The following is a 12,975-nucleotide window of genomic DNA, read 5'->3' on the forward strand; positions in this document are numbered from 1 at the left end:
TCAGTGCTCCCAAAAACTGGGAGTGCCTGGAGCTGCTGGGCCACCCACCCTGCTCATCTCTCAGGTCCTGTCTGTTCCCATCCCCATGCCCAGCTCCAGGTGGCACTCGGGACATGGCACTGGTGCCTCGCTGGCCCCCTTGGCTCAGCCCTGCTCCACAGCCTCAGCTCAGAGCGATCTTTGAGCCCTGGAGGCCTGAGCCAAGGGCAGCTGGTGGCTGTCACTGCGGTGACATGACACTGACAGAGGTCTGGGTGTGCTCACGTGGGCAAACAGTGCCCGCAGCAGCTGAGAGGTCCATGTGGCCATCCAGTGAGGGGGACACTGAGAGTGTCCCCTGCATCCTTTGTGGCAGCACACGGGGTGATGGTTTAAACTGAAAGAGGGGAGATTTAGGGGAGATACAAGGGAAGTTTTTAACCATGCGGGCAGTGGGGCACTGGCACAGGCTGCCCAGAGAGGCGGTGGATGCTCCATTCCTGCAAGTGCTCAAGGCCATGGGGGACGGGGCTCGGAGCAGCCTGGCTGGGAGGTGGCAGGAGATGTAAGGCCCCTTCCAACCCAAAGCGTTCTGCCGTTCTGAGGAATGGAGGGCAGGGATGGAGTGGGGGGCTGAGGGAGGAAGAATGGGGGAAGGGAGGGATGTGGGACAGACGAGAGGCAACGAAAGCACCGGGACTCAGAGAAGGGAGCGCCGGGGGCAGGGCCGGGACAGAAAGATGAGAAGGAGGAGGAGGAGGAGGAGGAGGCGGGTGGGGGCGGGCCGGTGCTGCCCACCTCGGGGTGGGTCTCCCGGTACAAGGGCGGGCGGGCGGCGGCTCGCTCCATTCATCGCGCACGGCATGGCCGGCGGCGGCGGCGCGGAGCGGCCCGGGGCCGGGGGGCTCCTGCCGCCCGCGCTCCGCCAGCACCGCCGCAGGGTGAGCCCCGGGGCACACCGGGGGAGGGTCCGGGCCGTTCGGGGCGGGGGGCGCTGCCGGGGGTCGCTAACGCCCGTGCCGCCTGCAGGAGAGCCGCGAGCGGCTGTCGGTGTGCAGCAAGCTGTGCTACGCCGTCGGGGGAGCTCCGTACCAGATCACGGGCTGCGCCCTCGGCTTCTTCCTCCAGATCTACCTCCTGGACGTGGCACAGGTACGGCCGGGCTGGAGGGCGGGATTGGCGCCGCGGCTGCGAGTCCCGGAGCTCCCGGTGCGGCTTTGCCCCGGGGATGGAGCTGCGCGGGGCTCGGCAGTGCCCCGGCCCCGGGCCGGTCCCACGCGTGTCGCTGCCGTGCGGGACAAAGCGGGGTCGTGTGGCTGTTTTGGGGGGACACAGGACCCGTCCTACAGCGTGCTGGGTCGGTGTGAAACCGGAGGGAAGGAAACTACGGGAGGAGAACCCCTGGGCTCCCTTGTGCTGTGTTTGGGGGCTCGGCTCTGAGATGTGGGAATTCCGTGGTGGGGCAGCGCCAGGAGGTTCTGGGAGCCTCAAATCGCTCTGAACGAGGGGGGGAGACCGAGGGACTGCTCCCAAATGGTTGTGGGGTCACAGTGGGTAGGGCTAGGATGGTCCTGAGGGGCTCAGGAAGGGCTGCTGGGAGCACCGGGGGTTTGCATTTCCTGACACAAGTTCCTCCTCCTGCAGGTGGATGCTTTCTATGCCTCCATCATCCTATTTGTGGGACGAGTGTGGGATGCCATCACAGACCCCATGGTGGGGTTCTTCATCAGCAAAACTTCCTGGACCCGCTTCGGCCGCCTGATGCCCTGGTAAGAGCTGCTGGCAGCACCCTGCATTCCCTGCCTGCTGTGTCACAGCCCTTCCTGTCAGCTTTGGGTATCCCCTGGCATGTGGCATGCAGGGCAGGCTGTGCTGACGCCCTGGCTCGCCCAGGTGTGGTGCCAAGAGCTCCAAAAAGCCCCAGGTGCCACCGACAGCTGGGTGGCCTCAAGTTTGTGCCTGTTGCTCTTGCTGTTCCCAAGCTGGGCCTGGCTGACCTCAATGTCACTGCACCTGCAAACTCCAACCTGGTGGACTTTGTTCCTGTGGTGCCCTGGTGGCAGGGCCGTGGTGGCAGCCAGAGCAGGTGGCATCACAGCCGCAGGGAGGAGGGTCGGGGGTGTGTGTGACAGATCTGTGGTGGTGGCTGACAGTCACGAGGGTGCTTCCTGGGCAGGGAAACAGCTGTGCTGGATCAGGCTGTCTGCACAGGGTGCTCCCTCTGCCCTTGGGAGTGGATGGGACCGGCTTTGTGAGCCCCTGCATGGCTCATGCCTGCACCCAGGGCAGGCTCAGGACATCCCTGAACACCTGTTCCTGCACGGGATGTGGAGCTTTAATGCCTGGTTAAAATAACCTCGTGTGTGCCTGTGGGATGGCTGAGACCCAGCGAGGGTGGGCACGGGGGGAGTGGAGCTGCAGGGACGCAGAGCTTTCCCCCACAGAATTATACCCTCTGCTTCCTGGCTTTCCTGGAATAGCTCTGGGCAGCAGCAGCAGCAGCAGCAGGCAGTTGTTGAAGGCAGGCTGCACACACGTGGCCTGAAATAGCTTCTCCCTGCCTGCAGCAGGGTCTGGGGTCCAGAGATTAGCGCGGGGCAGGCAGGGGACGGCTCCGCTCGCCCTAATCTCCAGGCAGGGGGTGGGACTGAAGTGGCCGCATTCCTCCGAGCAGCTCCTGCTTCGTTAAAATTAGCCAGAGCTTTCTGCTTGTGCTGGGCCCCTCGGCAGCGCCGGGGCGGCCGCAGCTCGCCGCTATTGTGCGTGGCTCAAGGGCTGCCCGCCGAGCCCAGTTTGGATGGAGTCGAGCTGATTTTAAACCTCTTAAACCCAGGTTTTTCTGGCTCTGCCAGCCCCAGGCTGGTGTTGCCGCTGTGGCTGCCTCAGTTTCCCTGCGTGCAAAGGCAGGAGCTGCAGGCACCGGGGTGGTCTCAAGGCTGCTGCCTGACCCCAACCCTCAACACCTGCGAGGTGACCCCGCCGTGTGTCAGGGTTCATTGCCGGGCTGATCTGTGGGACCAAGCCCAGCTGGCTCCAGCACAAAGCTTGCGGCCGTTCCAGTTCCTTGGAAGGGAGAGGACACCTTCCCTGAGGGCCACCACCTCTCTGCCTTTCAGTCCTCTCTCTTTGAAACGCATTTTTGGCGCACTTCCATCCACCAGCTCATCCACCGTCTGCTTCCTCCTTTTCCCCCAGCCTCGTGGACGTCACCCTGTCCCCAGCTCCGAGCTGGGATCCGCATTTCCGTGACCACAGCGGACTTCCCGCTGACTGACCTTTTCCTTGAGGTGTCTGTGAGTGAGAAACCCCTAGCCTTGACCTCCTGCAGCCGTTCTCCAGCAGCTCAGGCCGGCTGGGAAGGGGTGTGCGAGAGGCACAAAGGAACACACCATCCAGCGGGGCCAATGAGCGCCGGGGCACGTCACAGCCGCCTCCGAGCTCCTTAATCACCTCGCCCTGGGTCAGGGGTTACTCTCAGTCACTCCTGCCTGCCAGGAGCTGTGGTCAGCCCCGGCTGGGGCTCAGCTGCCCGATGCTGGGGGGGAATTGGTCCATCTGACGCTCATATGCCGCGGCCAGCGTGACGCTGTCTGTTCTCTCCTGGTGGTTTCATTCAGCGTTTGGCTCCGCGTCTCCCTCGGCTCTGCGTATGGGAGGGCAGATAAGCGGCAGCAGGAGGGGCTGGAGCTGCTCGGCGCTTTCCTCCCCCCTCCTTCCCCGGCGGGGCTGACGTGGGTGTGGAAAAATGTGCATGTGCTGTGTCCTGTGCAGCCTCTGTCGCTGCTCTCCATCCATGGAGTTTCTGTTTCTCGCTCTCCCCGCTCCCTCCCCGGCTCTCACTTTAAGCTTTGCGTCCTGTACGTCAGCCCAGAACGGAAAGATCTCGCTGTACCCTGGCAGGGAAGGGCCAGCTCGGGCCATGAGTGGCTCTGTCCCATGTCCAGTTCTGCTGGACTCGCTCCAGGACCTCACAGCCTCTGTCCTGGGGTTTGTGGAGCTCAGGGTGCTCACAAATCCCCCAGCAAAATCCATCTTCGGAACAGATGTGAGTCTAACCTCAGCACCTGGCTCGCTTCCCTCCTTCCTTCTCCCCTCCTCCCCCGAGTGATGGGGGCCCTGGCTGCCTCTGGTGTCCCTGGGGTGCTGCAGCAGGGCAGAGATGTGCCCTGGCTGTCCTGCAGCAGGACAGGGCTTATGAGACCCACTGGAAGAAGAGGGCAGATGCCCTTGCTGGCAGATCCTGCAGGAATTGCTGCCAAGGCCCAGCACTTGAGCAGTCCCCTCTGATCCTTTGTTGTGTTTTGCATCCCATGTCCCTGCTCCTGCAGCTCTGGAAGGCTGGGCAGAGGTGAAGGAAGGAGCCAGCCTGCTGCTGGTTTGCTCCACTGCTGCCAGCAGAGCAGAGCTGACCCCAGGACCAGGGCTTGGGGGGCCTTGGCAGCAAAGCCAAGCTGGTGAGAGGTTTTTGGCTGCTGGGGAGCAGGGCTGAGCTGCCTGGCTGTTCCCCAGCTGCTCCCCAGCCCTTGCCAGGAGGAGGGGGGTGATTACATCCTGCTGAACACAGCAGTGCTGCCTGGGGGAGAGGTCGGGTCTGGGGGTGGAAGCCCAAGGCAGGAGCAGATCAATCACTTCTGTGGAAGGAGACACCTCTGTTAGTGCAAGGAAAACTCTTCCCTGGAACTCTGAGTCGGCTCTTCTGACCCTGTGAGACCTGAGCTGCTGCCTCCAGGCTGGTTTGGATCAGCCCTGGGGCAGCTCAGGAGCCCCCAGATCAGCTGCCTGAGCCCCACGGGATGTGTGCAAGCAGGGAGAGCTGGGCTGCTCACGCTGACACTTTGTTCTCTCAAAGGATCATGTTCTCCACCCCTTTTGCCATCATCTCCTACTTCCTCATCTGGTTTGTGCCAGACATCTCCACAGGACAGGTGATGTGGTACCTTGTCTTCTACTGTGCCTTCCAGACCCTCGTGACGGTGAGTCAGGCTCTGCTCACACCTGGCACAGAGGCTGCCAACCCCTGCCAGTCCCTGAGCTGCACAGAGGGGCAGAAACCACCCTGCCCCAGGGCCCTCCTCGGGCTGTGACATCCTCCCTGAGCCAATTCTCCTTGTGCCATTCCAGTGCTTCCACGTGCCTTACTCAGCACTCACCATGTTCATCAGCAGGGAGCAGAGCGAGCGGGACTCGGCCACTGCCTACCGTGAGAGCTCCTCCTCCCCTTTTCCTCCCCTTTTCCTCCCCTTTTCCTCCCCTTTTCCTCCCCTTTTCCTCCCCTGTTCCGCCCCTTTTCCTCCGGGCCTTGTTCCCTTGGCCTCCTGTTCCTCCCCTTTTCCTCCCCTTTTCCTCCCCTTTTCCTCCCCTTTTCCTCCCCTTTTCCTCCCCTTTTCCTCCCCTTTTCCTCCCCTTTTCCTCCCCTTTTCCTCCCCGTTTCCTCCCCTTTTCCTCCCCTTTTCCTCCCCTTTTGCCTCCCCTTTTCCGCCCCTTTTCCTCCCCTTTTCCTCCCTTTTCCTCCCCTTTTCCTCCCCTTTCTCCCTCCCTTTTTCCTCCCCTTTTCCTCCCCTTTCCTCCCCTTTTCCTCCCCTTTCCTCCCCTTTTCCTCCCCTTTCCTCCCCTTTTCCTCCCCTTTTCCTCCCCTTTTCCTCCCCTTTTCCTCCCCTTTCTCCTCCCCTTTTCCTCCCTTTTCCTCCCCTTTTCCTCCCCTTTTCCTCCCCTTTTCCTCCCCTTTTCCTCCCCTTTTCCTCCCCTTTTCCTCCCCTTTTCCTCCCCTTTTCCTCCCCTTTTCCTCCCCTTTTCCTCCCCTTTTCCTCCCCTGGATTTGGAGCTCATTTCTCCCCTTGAAGGGCAGTGAATCCCAGCTGGGGATGCTCTGCTGTGGACAGGGGCTGTGCTCAGTGCTGGCCTCTCCCTGCAGGAATGACCGTGGAGGTGCTGGGCACCGTGCTGGGCACTGCCATCCAGGGCCAGATCGTTGGCAAAGTGGACACTCCCTGCGTGGGGAGCCCCTTCTTCTTCGGCTTGACCAACTCCTCGGTGGCCATGGAGGAGCTGAACATGACCCACGACACCGGGTCCCTCACAGACACTGTGAGCTGGGGTCCCCTGATGTGTGCTCCCCTTGGGGCAGGGCTGAGAGCCCCTTCCCCTTCCCCTGGCCAAGCCCCTTCCCCTGTCCCTGGCTGCAGGGCTGAGCCCCTTCCCCTGTCCCTGGCCGAGCCCCTGCCCTGACTGCTGCTCCCTCTCTTGCACAGAGAAATGCCTACATGATCGCTGCCGGGGTCATCGGGGGGCTCTACGTCCTCTGTGCCCTCATCCTGGTGCTGGGCGTGAGGGAGAGGAGAGGTGAGGCTGGGCAGGGGCTGCAGTGCTCAGGATTTGTGGAAATGCTGCTGTTCCTTCCTCTCCAGGAGCCTGGCTGAGCTTTTGGCCCCTCCTTGGTGGCTCTCCCCGAGGAGAGGAGCTGAGCTCTGGGTCTGGGGAGGTGCTGCAGGAGGCCAGAGCACCTCTGGGGTCTGTTAGATAACCTTTATCTCGCCCATTTTTGGCTGGCCAAGGTTGCCAGTGCCAACCAGGGCATCCCAGGGGGGATGTGATATCCAAACCTCTGTCCTTCCCTCTCCCTGGGGGAATCAGCTGCTCCATGGGGCTGAGGCACCCCGGGGTGAGGCAGGGGCTGGGATGCTGTGGGTGGGCAGGGGTTGTGGAGGGTGCTGAGCAGGGGGATGGGGCACCCAGGGGTGCTGTTCTGGGGGGGCTCTAACGCTGGGCTGATCTCTGCTCCCCAGAGTCCTGCGAGCTGCAGTCGGACGAGCCTGTCTCCTTCTTCCAGGGGCTGAAGCTGGTGATGAACCACGGGCCCTACATCAAGCTCATCGCCGGCTTCCTCTTCACCTCGCTGGCCTTCATGGTGAGCTGGGGCGGCTGGGGACAGGGAGCAGCACTGGGGGTGGCTGTGGGGACAATCCCAGGGGCTGGGAGCATGTGGTGGGTGAGCCAGAACTGCCCTGGGCAGGACGAGGAGGATGTGGCCTCGTGCTCTCTGTCAATGGCTGCTTTCTTCCCCTGTCTGTGCTAGGGGTGCGGCTGTGTGGGGACAGATGTGTCCCCCCAGGGTGGCTGGGTGTCCCCCCAGGGTGCTGGGTGTCCCCTTTGACCCCTGTCTGCACTGGGGGTGGCTGGGTGTCCCCTCAGGGTGCTGGATGTCCCCCCTGACCCCTGCCTGCACTGGGGGTCTGACTGTCCTGTCTGTGGGGACAGACGTGTCCCCCCTGACCCCTGCCTGCACTGGGGGTGTGACTGTCCTGTCTGTGAGGACAGACGTGTCCCCCCTGACCCCTGCCTGCCTTTCCCACAGCTGCTGGAGGGAAACTTTGCCCTCTTCTGCACCTACACCCTGGGCTTCCGCAACGAGTTCCAGAACATTCTCCTGGCCATCATGGTGGGTACGGCCCTGTCCTGCAGCCCATGGCGGGGGGGCTCCCTGGGGGCTGGCATGGGCTGAGGGGAGGGACAGGGACATGGAGACAGTGACCAGAGGTCCCCTGGGACAAGGGGAGGGAGAAGAAGCTGCCAAATGTCCTGTGAGGGCTGGCAGGAACAGCGGGGCCTTTGTTCCTGTGTGAACAAGGCCACGGATGGGGGACACCAGGAGCCTTGGGGGCCTTTTGTCCAAATCCTGCCACTTGTGTCCCTCCCCTGCCCGCTCTGAGCAAAGGATCTCAGTGTTTGCTGCCAGGAACTCGGAGCAGAGCAGCTCCCTGAGAGCTCTTTGCAGCTTTCCTCGTTCCTGGAAGCACTTCCCAGCCTGTTCTCAGCGGGGTGCAGAGCCCCAGGGTGCCGTGGTGCCCGCAGAGCCTGGCTCCTGGGCAGGTGACGAGATCAGGTCCCCTCTCAGCCCCGAGGATTGAGTCAGACCCTCTCCCTGGCGGGGCAGGTGTGCTGCCAGGGCTCTGCTCTGGGGGAGGACCCGGCCCCACACGCCACGTGTGGCTTTGTGCCAGCCCCAGCAGCGTGTGGCAATCCCAGGGGCTGGAATTGGGATGGGAGGAGGCCGTGCCAGGAGCTGGGAAGGGCCTTCCCAGCAGGCAGGAGCCACCAGCATGACCCTTTGTTCCCACAGCTCTCGGCCACCTTGACCATTCCCTTCTGGCAGTGGTTCCTGACCCGTTTTGGGAAGAAGAGAGCTGTCTACGTGGGCATCTCTGTGAGTGTCCCCTCAGCGTGGGGGGACATGGTCTTTAGCATGTGGGGATGGTCTTTAACATGGGGGATGAGCAGAGTTCCTCCTGCTGCTAATGCCAATTTGGGACCTGTCCTCCTGTGGCAGTGTTGTGAGGGTCCCCAGGACCAGATGACAGATGACCATTGACTTCAAGCTCTCAGAAGTCTGATATATGATTTTATATGATTTTATATGATTTTATATGATTTTATATGATTTTATATGATTTTATATGATTTTATATTATTTTTATATTATTTTTATATTATTTTTATATTATTTTTATATTATTTTTTATATTTTATATGATAGATGTACTAAAACTACACAAAAGAAAGAGAAAGGAGACATCAGAAGGCTAGACAAGAATGAATAATAAAAACCCGTGACAAACTCAGAGTCCAACACAGCTGGCTGTGGTTGGACATTAAATTAAAACAATTAATATATTTGGATAAACAATTCTCCAAATCCTATTCCAAAGTAGCAAAACGTGGAGAAGCTGAAGTTTCCCAGCTTCTCAGGAAGCTTTCCTGGCAAAGGGATTTTTCATAAAATATCTTGGTGCCATCCTCCTGCTGCTGTTTGTGCTGTCCTGGGTGTGTCCTGGGGCTCAGGGGGGGACACTGCACCTCTGGCTCCCTGGAGGGCTGGGATACGTGGGAGGGGGAAAGCCAGGGGGCTCTGGGGATGCCAACCTGGTCTCTGCCCCCCCTGCAGTCTGCCATCCCCTTCCTCATCGCCGTGGTTGTCCTGGACAGTAACCTCTTTGTCACCTACGTGGTGGCCGTCGCCGCCGGCATCAGCGTGGCAGCCGCCTTCCTCCTGCCCTGGTGAGTGTCAGGGGCTTCCAGAGCCCTAAAATCCCTCTGGAGGGTTTTCCTGCCACGTTTGCAGCCCCAGGTGGGGCTCCCGAGGGAAATGCTCTCAGCAGAGAGGGGGTGGCTTCGTTGTGCCAGCCCTGGTGGTCACCGTCCCTCTCTCTGCACAGGTCCATGCTGCCAGATGTCATCGATGACTTCAAGCTGCAGCACCCCAGCTCCCATGGCCACGAGGCCATCTTCTTCTCCTTCTATGTCTTCTTCACCAAGTTCACTGCTGGCGTCTCCCTGGGCATCTCCACGCTCAGCCTGGAGTGAGTTCCTGCCTGGGAGCTGAGGGGGGACAGGGAGGGAGGCACTTCCCAACCTCTGGGAGGGGATTGATGGGCTCCAAATCCAGCTGGTGCCCCAAAACCTCCGCCTGGTTTCCCAGGGAGCCCCTGCAAACCCCATTTCCCCTGTCTGAAGGTGCCTTTCTGCCCACAGCTTCGCAGGGTACCAGACCCGGGGCTGCTCCCAGCCCGGCCAGGTGAATCTCACCCTGAAGATGTTGGTGTCTGCTGTGCCCGTGGGGCTGATCCTGCTGAGCCTGCTGCTCTTCAAGCTCTACCCCATCGACGAGGAGAAGAGGAGCAAAAACAAGAAAGCCCTGCAGGATTTAAGGTGAGCATCAGGCAGCAAGCACAGCCCGTGGGGGTGTGCGTGGGGGCAGGAGCAGACGGGTTGGGACACACTGGGGCTTGTCCAGGAATCCTCCAGGCCCCGTGGGCGGTGGCGTGAGGGAAGGGCTGACTTGTTTTCCCAATCCCAGCTCCCAGAGGGATGGTGTGAAGTGCTGGCAGATCAGCAGGAACCTGCCCCAGCTGCACGAGGTGCTGACATCCCTCTGGAAGCTCGTGTTCCCCAAGGCAGTTATTACTGGGGTGCAGCCCTTGCTCCTGTGGGTTAATCCGTGCCTCATTCCCAACTCTTTCCCCCAGGGAGGAGAGCAACAGCAGCTCGGAGTCGGACAACACAGAACTGGCCAGCATCGTGTGACCCGGGCTGGGTCTGTCTGCTCACTCTGGGGCTCCCCAGGGGCTCGTCCCCTCGGGGCTGGCCCAGCCTGGTGGCCCTGGAGGTGCTGGAGGAGCCGTGGGGAGCATCCACTGCCTCCAACTCGGGATCTGTGCCCGTCCCGTGCCTTGCACGGGGCCCACAGAGCGCTGGTAGTGTACATTACACACATGGTGGTGCCTCACCAGGGACAAGCACTCTCCCTGCCGGGCTCTGGAGGGCAGGGAAGCCCAGCCTGGCATGGTTTTGCCTGGATCAGCCGTGCCCAGTGCCCTGCCTGGGGGTGATCGTTAGTGTACATTACACTGTCAGTGTGCCCGCGCCCAGGACGTGAGCTCACCTCTGCTGTCTCGACAGAGGGCACTAATGTGGGACCTGTGCTTTTTTTACAGAGCCTAATTAACTTAATGATGTAAATATGGAGCCGTTTCCTGTTTGTATATATCTGTACAGAGCCCCAACCCGAGGACCTGTTAATATTAATTTACATAAAAGTGGGGGAAGTCGGCGGCGGGTGTGAAGAATTTCTTTTTTCACTCAGCCTGGATTTTTCACGGCTGTCAGCGAGCCCAGGGTCCCTTTAGACACCACGGGGTGCAGGATTGACTTTTCCTGAGCCCTGGTGCAGGAATGCCATAATCCAGGCAGGAGGCTGTGCTCAGCCCCTTGCCCCCGTGCAGCTCCTTGCTCGGTGCCTGCTCTGCAGCCACCCAACAAAGGCTCCATTATTTCCTCCTCTTCAAGAGGGGGGTGGAGGGAGGAATGAAATCAAAGTGCTGCCAGCAGGGATGGTGAGCTCCAGGCTGGAAACAGGAGAGGCAGCTGGGGAGCGGAGAGAAAGGGAATGTGGGCTGTGGGTGACACTCAACACTGGCTGCTGGGGCAGAGTGCTGGGGAGCACTAATCTCCATGGATATTTATACCCCCTCTCACATTCCCTGCTCCCACAGCAGAATGGGGGAGAGCCCTGCCCTCCCCAGTGCCTCCAGCAGCAAGTGGAGCTGGAGAAAAGGGGCTGGAAGCAGCCACCCCCATGGATGGGGTGAATTCCCAGCTCTGTCTGTCCCCAAGGGGACAGGGGACAGGGCTGCTGCCTTTTGTTGGGCACATTGGTCACACTGAGACGTTGGTGGGGCCAGGGCTGAGCTGAGGGTGAGGGGTTTGGGGGGAAGGATGTGGCTCAGCCTTTGTTCCACATTTGGGTACAAAGGACAGGAATGAGGATGGGGATTAAAAATAACCAGAGGGATCAGCTGGGAATGCTCCAGCCCCTGTGGCAGGGAAAGAAGGCAGAGGGATGGGATGGGGGTGAGGGATGGGGGCTGGTTTTGTGCTCTGCAGGGCCCTATGGCTGGGGCTGGGGTGTTTCTAGGGCAGGAGAGCAGGGGCACAAAGGCAGCTCTCTCTGCAGCCCCTGTGGTGGGGCAGGTGGGTGGCAGGAGCATCCTCTGCAAGAGGAGGAGGAGGAGAAGGAGGAAGGCTCCAGCTGGGAGAGCTCAGGGTTGTTGGGAATGTTCTGACCCTGCACTGCTCCTGGCCAGGAGTGATCCCAGCCATGGCCATGACCTGGCTGCCTCTGAGGGGTGTGGGCAGTGCTGCTGCTCCAAGGCTTTCAAAGATTGCTGAGAGCCTTTGTTTTTTCTCAAAGAGCTTCAAGAGCAATAAGGGACACTTTATTCTTTGCCTCCTTGTTTTTTTGGCTCTGTGGAGTTCACGAGGAGGAGACTCTGGGTTTTTGCAGCCAGCCCAAGAGACTAAAACCAGCCAGAGGAGCTTGAACTGTGGGCTATTCCTCACTGAGCATGCCTCCCCTGTTCGAGGCTTTGAAGAAAATGAGATGTGGTGGGGGGAGAGTGACCATGAGAGCTGATAACACTTGATAACAGCCTGGGAGCAGGGATTGTGCTCCAGTTTGGTCACAGAGGGCTTCACTCTAAGCATGGAGAAAAAATGGGTGGCAAAAAACACACGGGGAGGTGTTGCCTGTACCTACAGCTGTGCTCTGGCTTGATCCACACACTCCTTGGGCCTGGAGAAAATGCATCCAGGTGCTGGGAAGCACCTCCCTGCAGAGCTGGGGTGCCAGGGCTGCCAGAGCCTCGGGGTGAGGGGCAGGAATCAGAGGCAGGAGCTGGAAAAGGCAGGGTGCATTTCCAGCTGTGTGCTCATACCTGCCAGGCTGCTCCTCTCAGGGCTGGGCTGTGCCTGCCAGGGCTGGGATCAGCCCTGAACCCAGCTCAGGGGTCCCACGGGCTCCTGGGCCAGCCCTGACATTGGGGGGGCTGTGCAGGAAGGGAGCAGAGGGTTCTGGTCCGATCTGGGGACAGATGACTGCAAAGGGGACAAAATCAAACAAAAAGCAGCACATGAACCTCAGAACTCCATCCTCTGGCACCAAGGGGCAGGACTCAGTGGCTCAGGCAGGAGGAGAGAGTGCAGGGACAGTTCCAGAGGTGACAGCTGAGTCTATTTACTCTGCAGGGAAAAAGTGGAAGTGTGAAGAGTCTCTCCTTGCAGAAGGTGAGGAATAAATCCCCTCCTTATCTGCAGGGAAAGGGCAGAAAGCCTGGGGTTTATCTGGCGGCAGGGTTTGTGAAACATCCCAGGGCTGAGGATGGGTTTGCCTGGGCTGGAAGGATCCAGGAGCAGCAGGAATCACCCAGGGCTGGTTCCAAACACAGGTTCCCACAGGCAGGGGTGTCACCCCAGGGTCCCCAGGGAGTCTGGAGCAGGGGACAGAGCCAGCTGGAAGTCAGCTCAGCCTGGGAAGGAGCAGCAGGAAGTGCTGGGCTCTGTCACCACCTGGGGACAGCAGAGTTAACCCAGCCTGGCTGTGCAGGATGAGTGTCACAGCTGTCCCCAGGGGTCACCCTGGCTGTGCCACCAGGCAGAGGTCACTCT

At 60.4% G+C, this 12,975-nt stretch overlaps 1 protein-coding gene across 1 annotated transcript; it reads left to right on the plus strand.

Annotated features, from left to right (window-relative positions):
• The first annotated feature begins 821 nt into the window (after positions 1-821).
• MFSD2A (MFSD2 lysolipid transporter A, lysophospholipid) lies at positions 822-10,582 on the plus strand. Its single transcript, XM_050983368.1, has 14 exons — positions 822-920; positions 1,009-1,131; positions 1,624-1,748; positions 4,829-4,952; positions 5,101-5,179; positions 5,891-6,063; positions 6,228-6,318; positions 6,762-6,883; positions 7,331-7,414; positions 8,096-8,179; positions 8,918-9,030; positions 9,189-9,332; positions 9,505-9,681; positions 9,999-10,582. Exons 1-14 carry the CDS (start codon positions 843-845, stop codon positions 10,054-10,056), a joined length of 1,575 nt encoding a protein of 524 aa, XP_050839325.1. The 5' UTR covers positions 822-842; the 3' UTR covers positions 10,057-10,582.
• Positions 10,583-12,975: the final 2,393 nt, after the last annotated feature.

The sequence above is a fragment of the Serinus canaria genome, chromosome 23 (assembly GCF_022539315.1).
Source record: "Serinus canaria isolate serCan28SL12 chromosome 23, serCan2020, whole genome shotgun sequence".
NCBI lineage: Eukaryota > Metazoa > Chordata > Aves > Passeriformes > Fringillidae > Serinus > Serinus canaria.

Bases quoted from the DNA above. Each gene is read 5' to 3' on its own strand.
- MFSD2A (XM_050983368.1), top strand. From the start codon at position 843: ATGGCCGGCGGCGGCGGCGCGGAGCGGCCCGGGGCCGGGGGGCTCCTG. The intron at 6,064-6,227 runs GTGAGCTGGGGT...TCTCTTGCACAG, and splicing joins CCGGGTCCCTCACAGACACT to AGAAATGCCTACATGATCGC. The intron at 8,180-8,917 runs GTGAGTGTCCCC...CCCCCCCTGCAG, and splicing joins CTGTCTACGTGGGCATCTCT to TCTGCCATCCCCTTCCTCAT.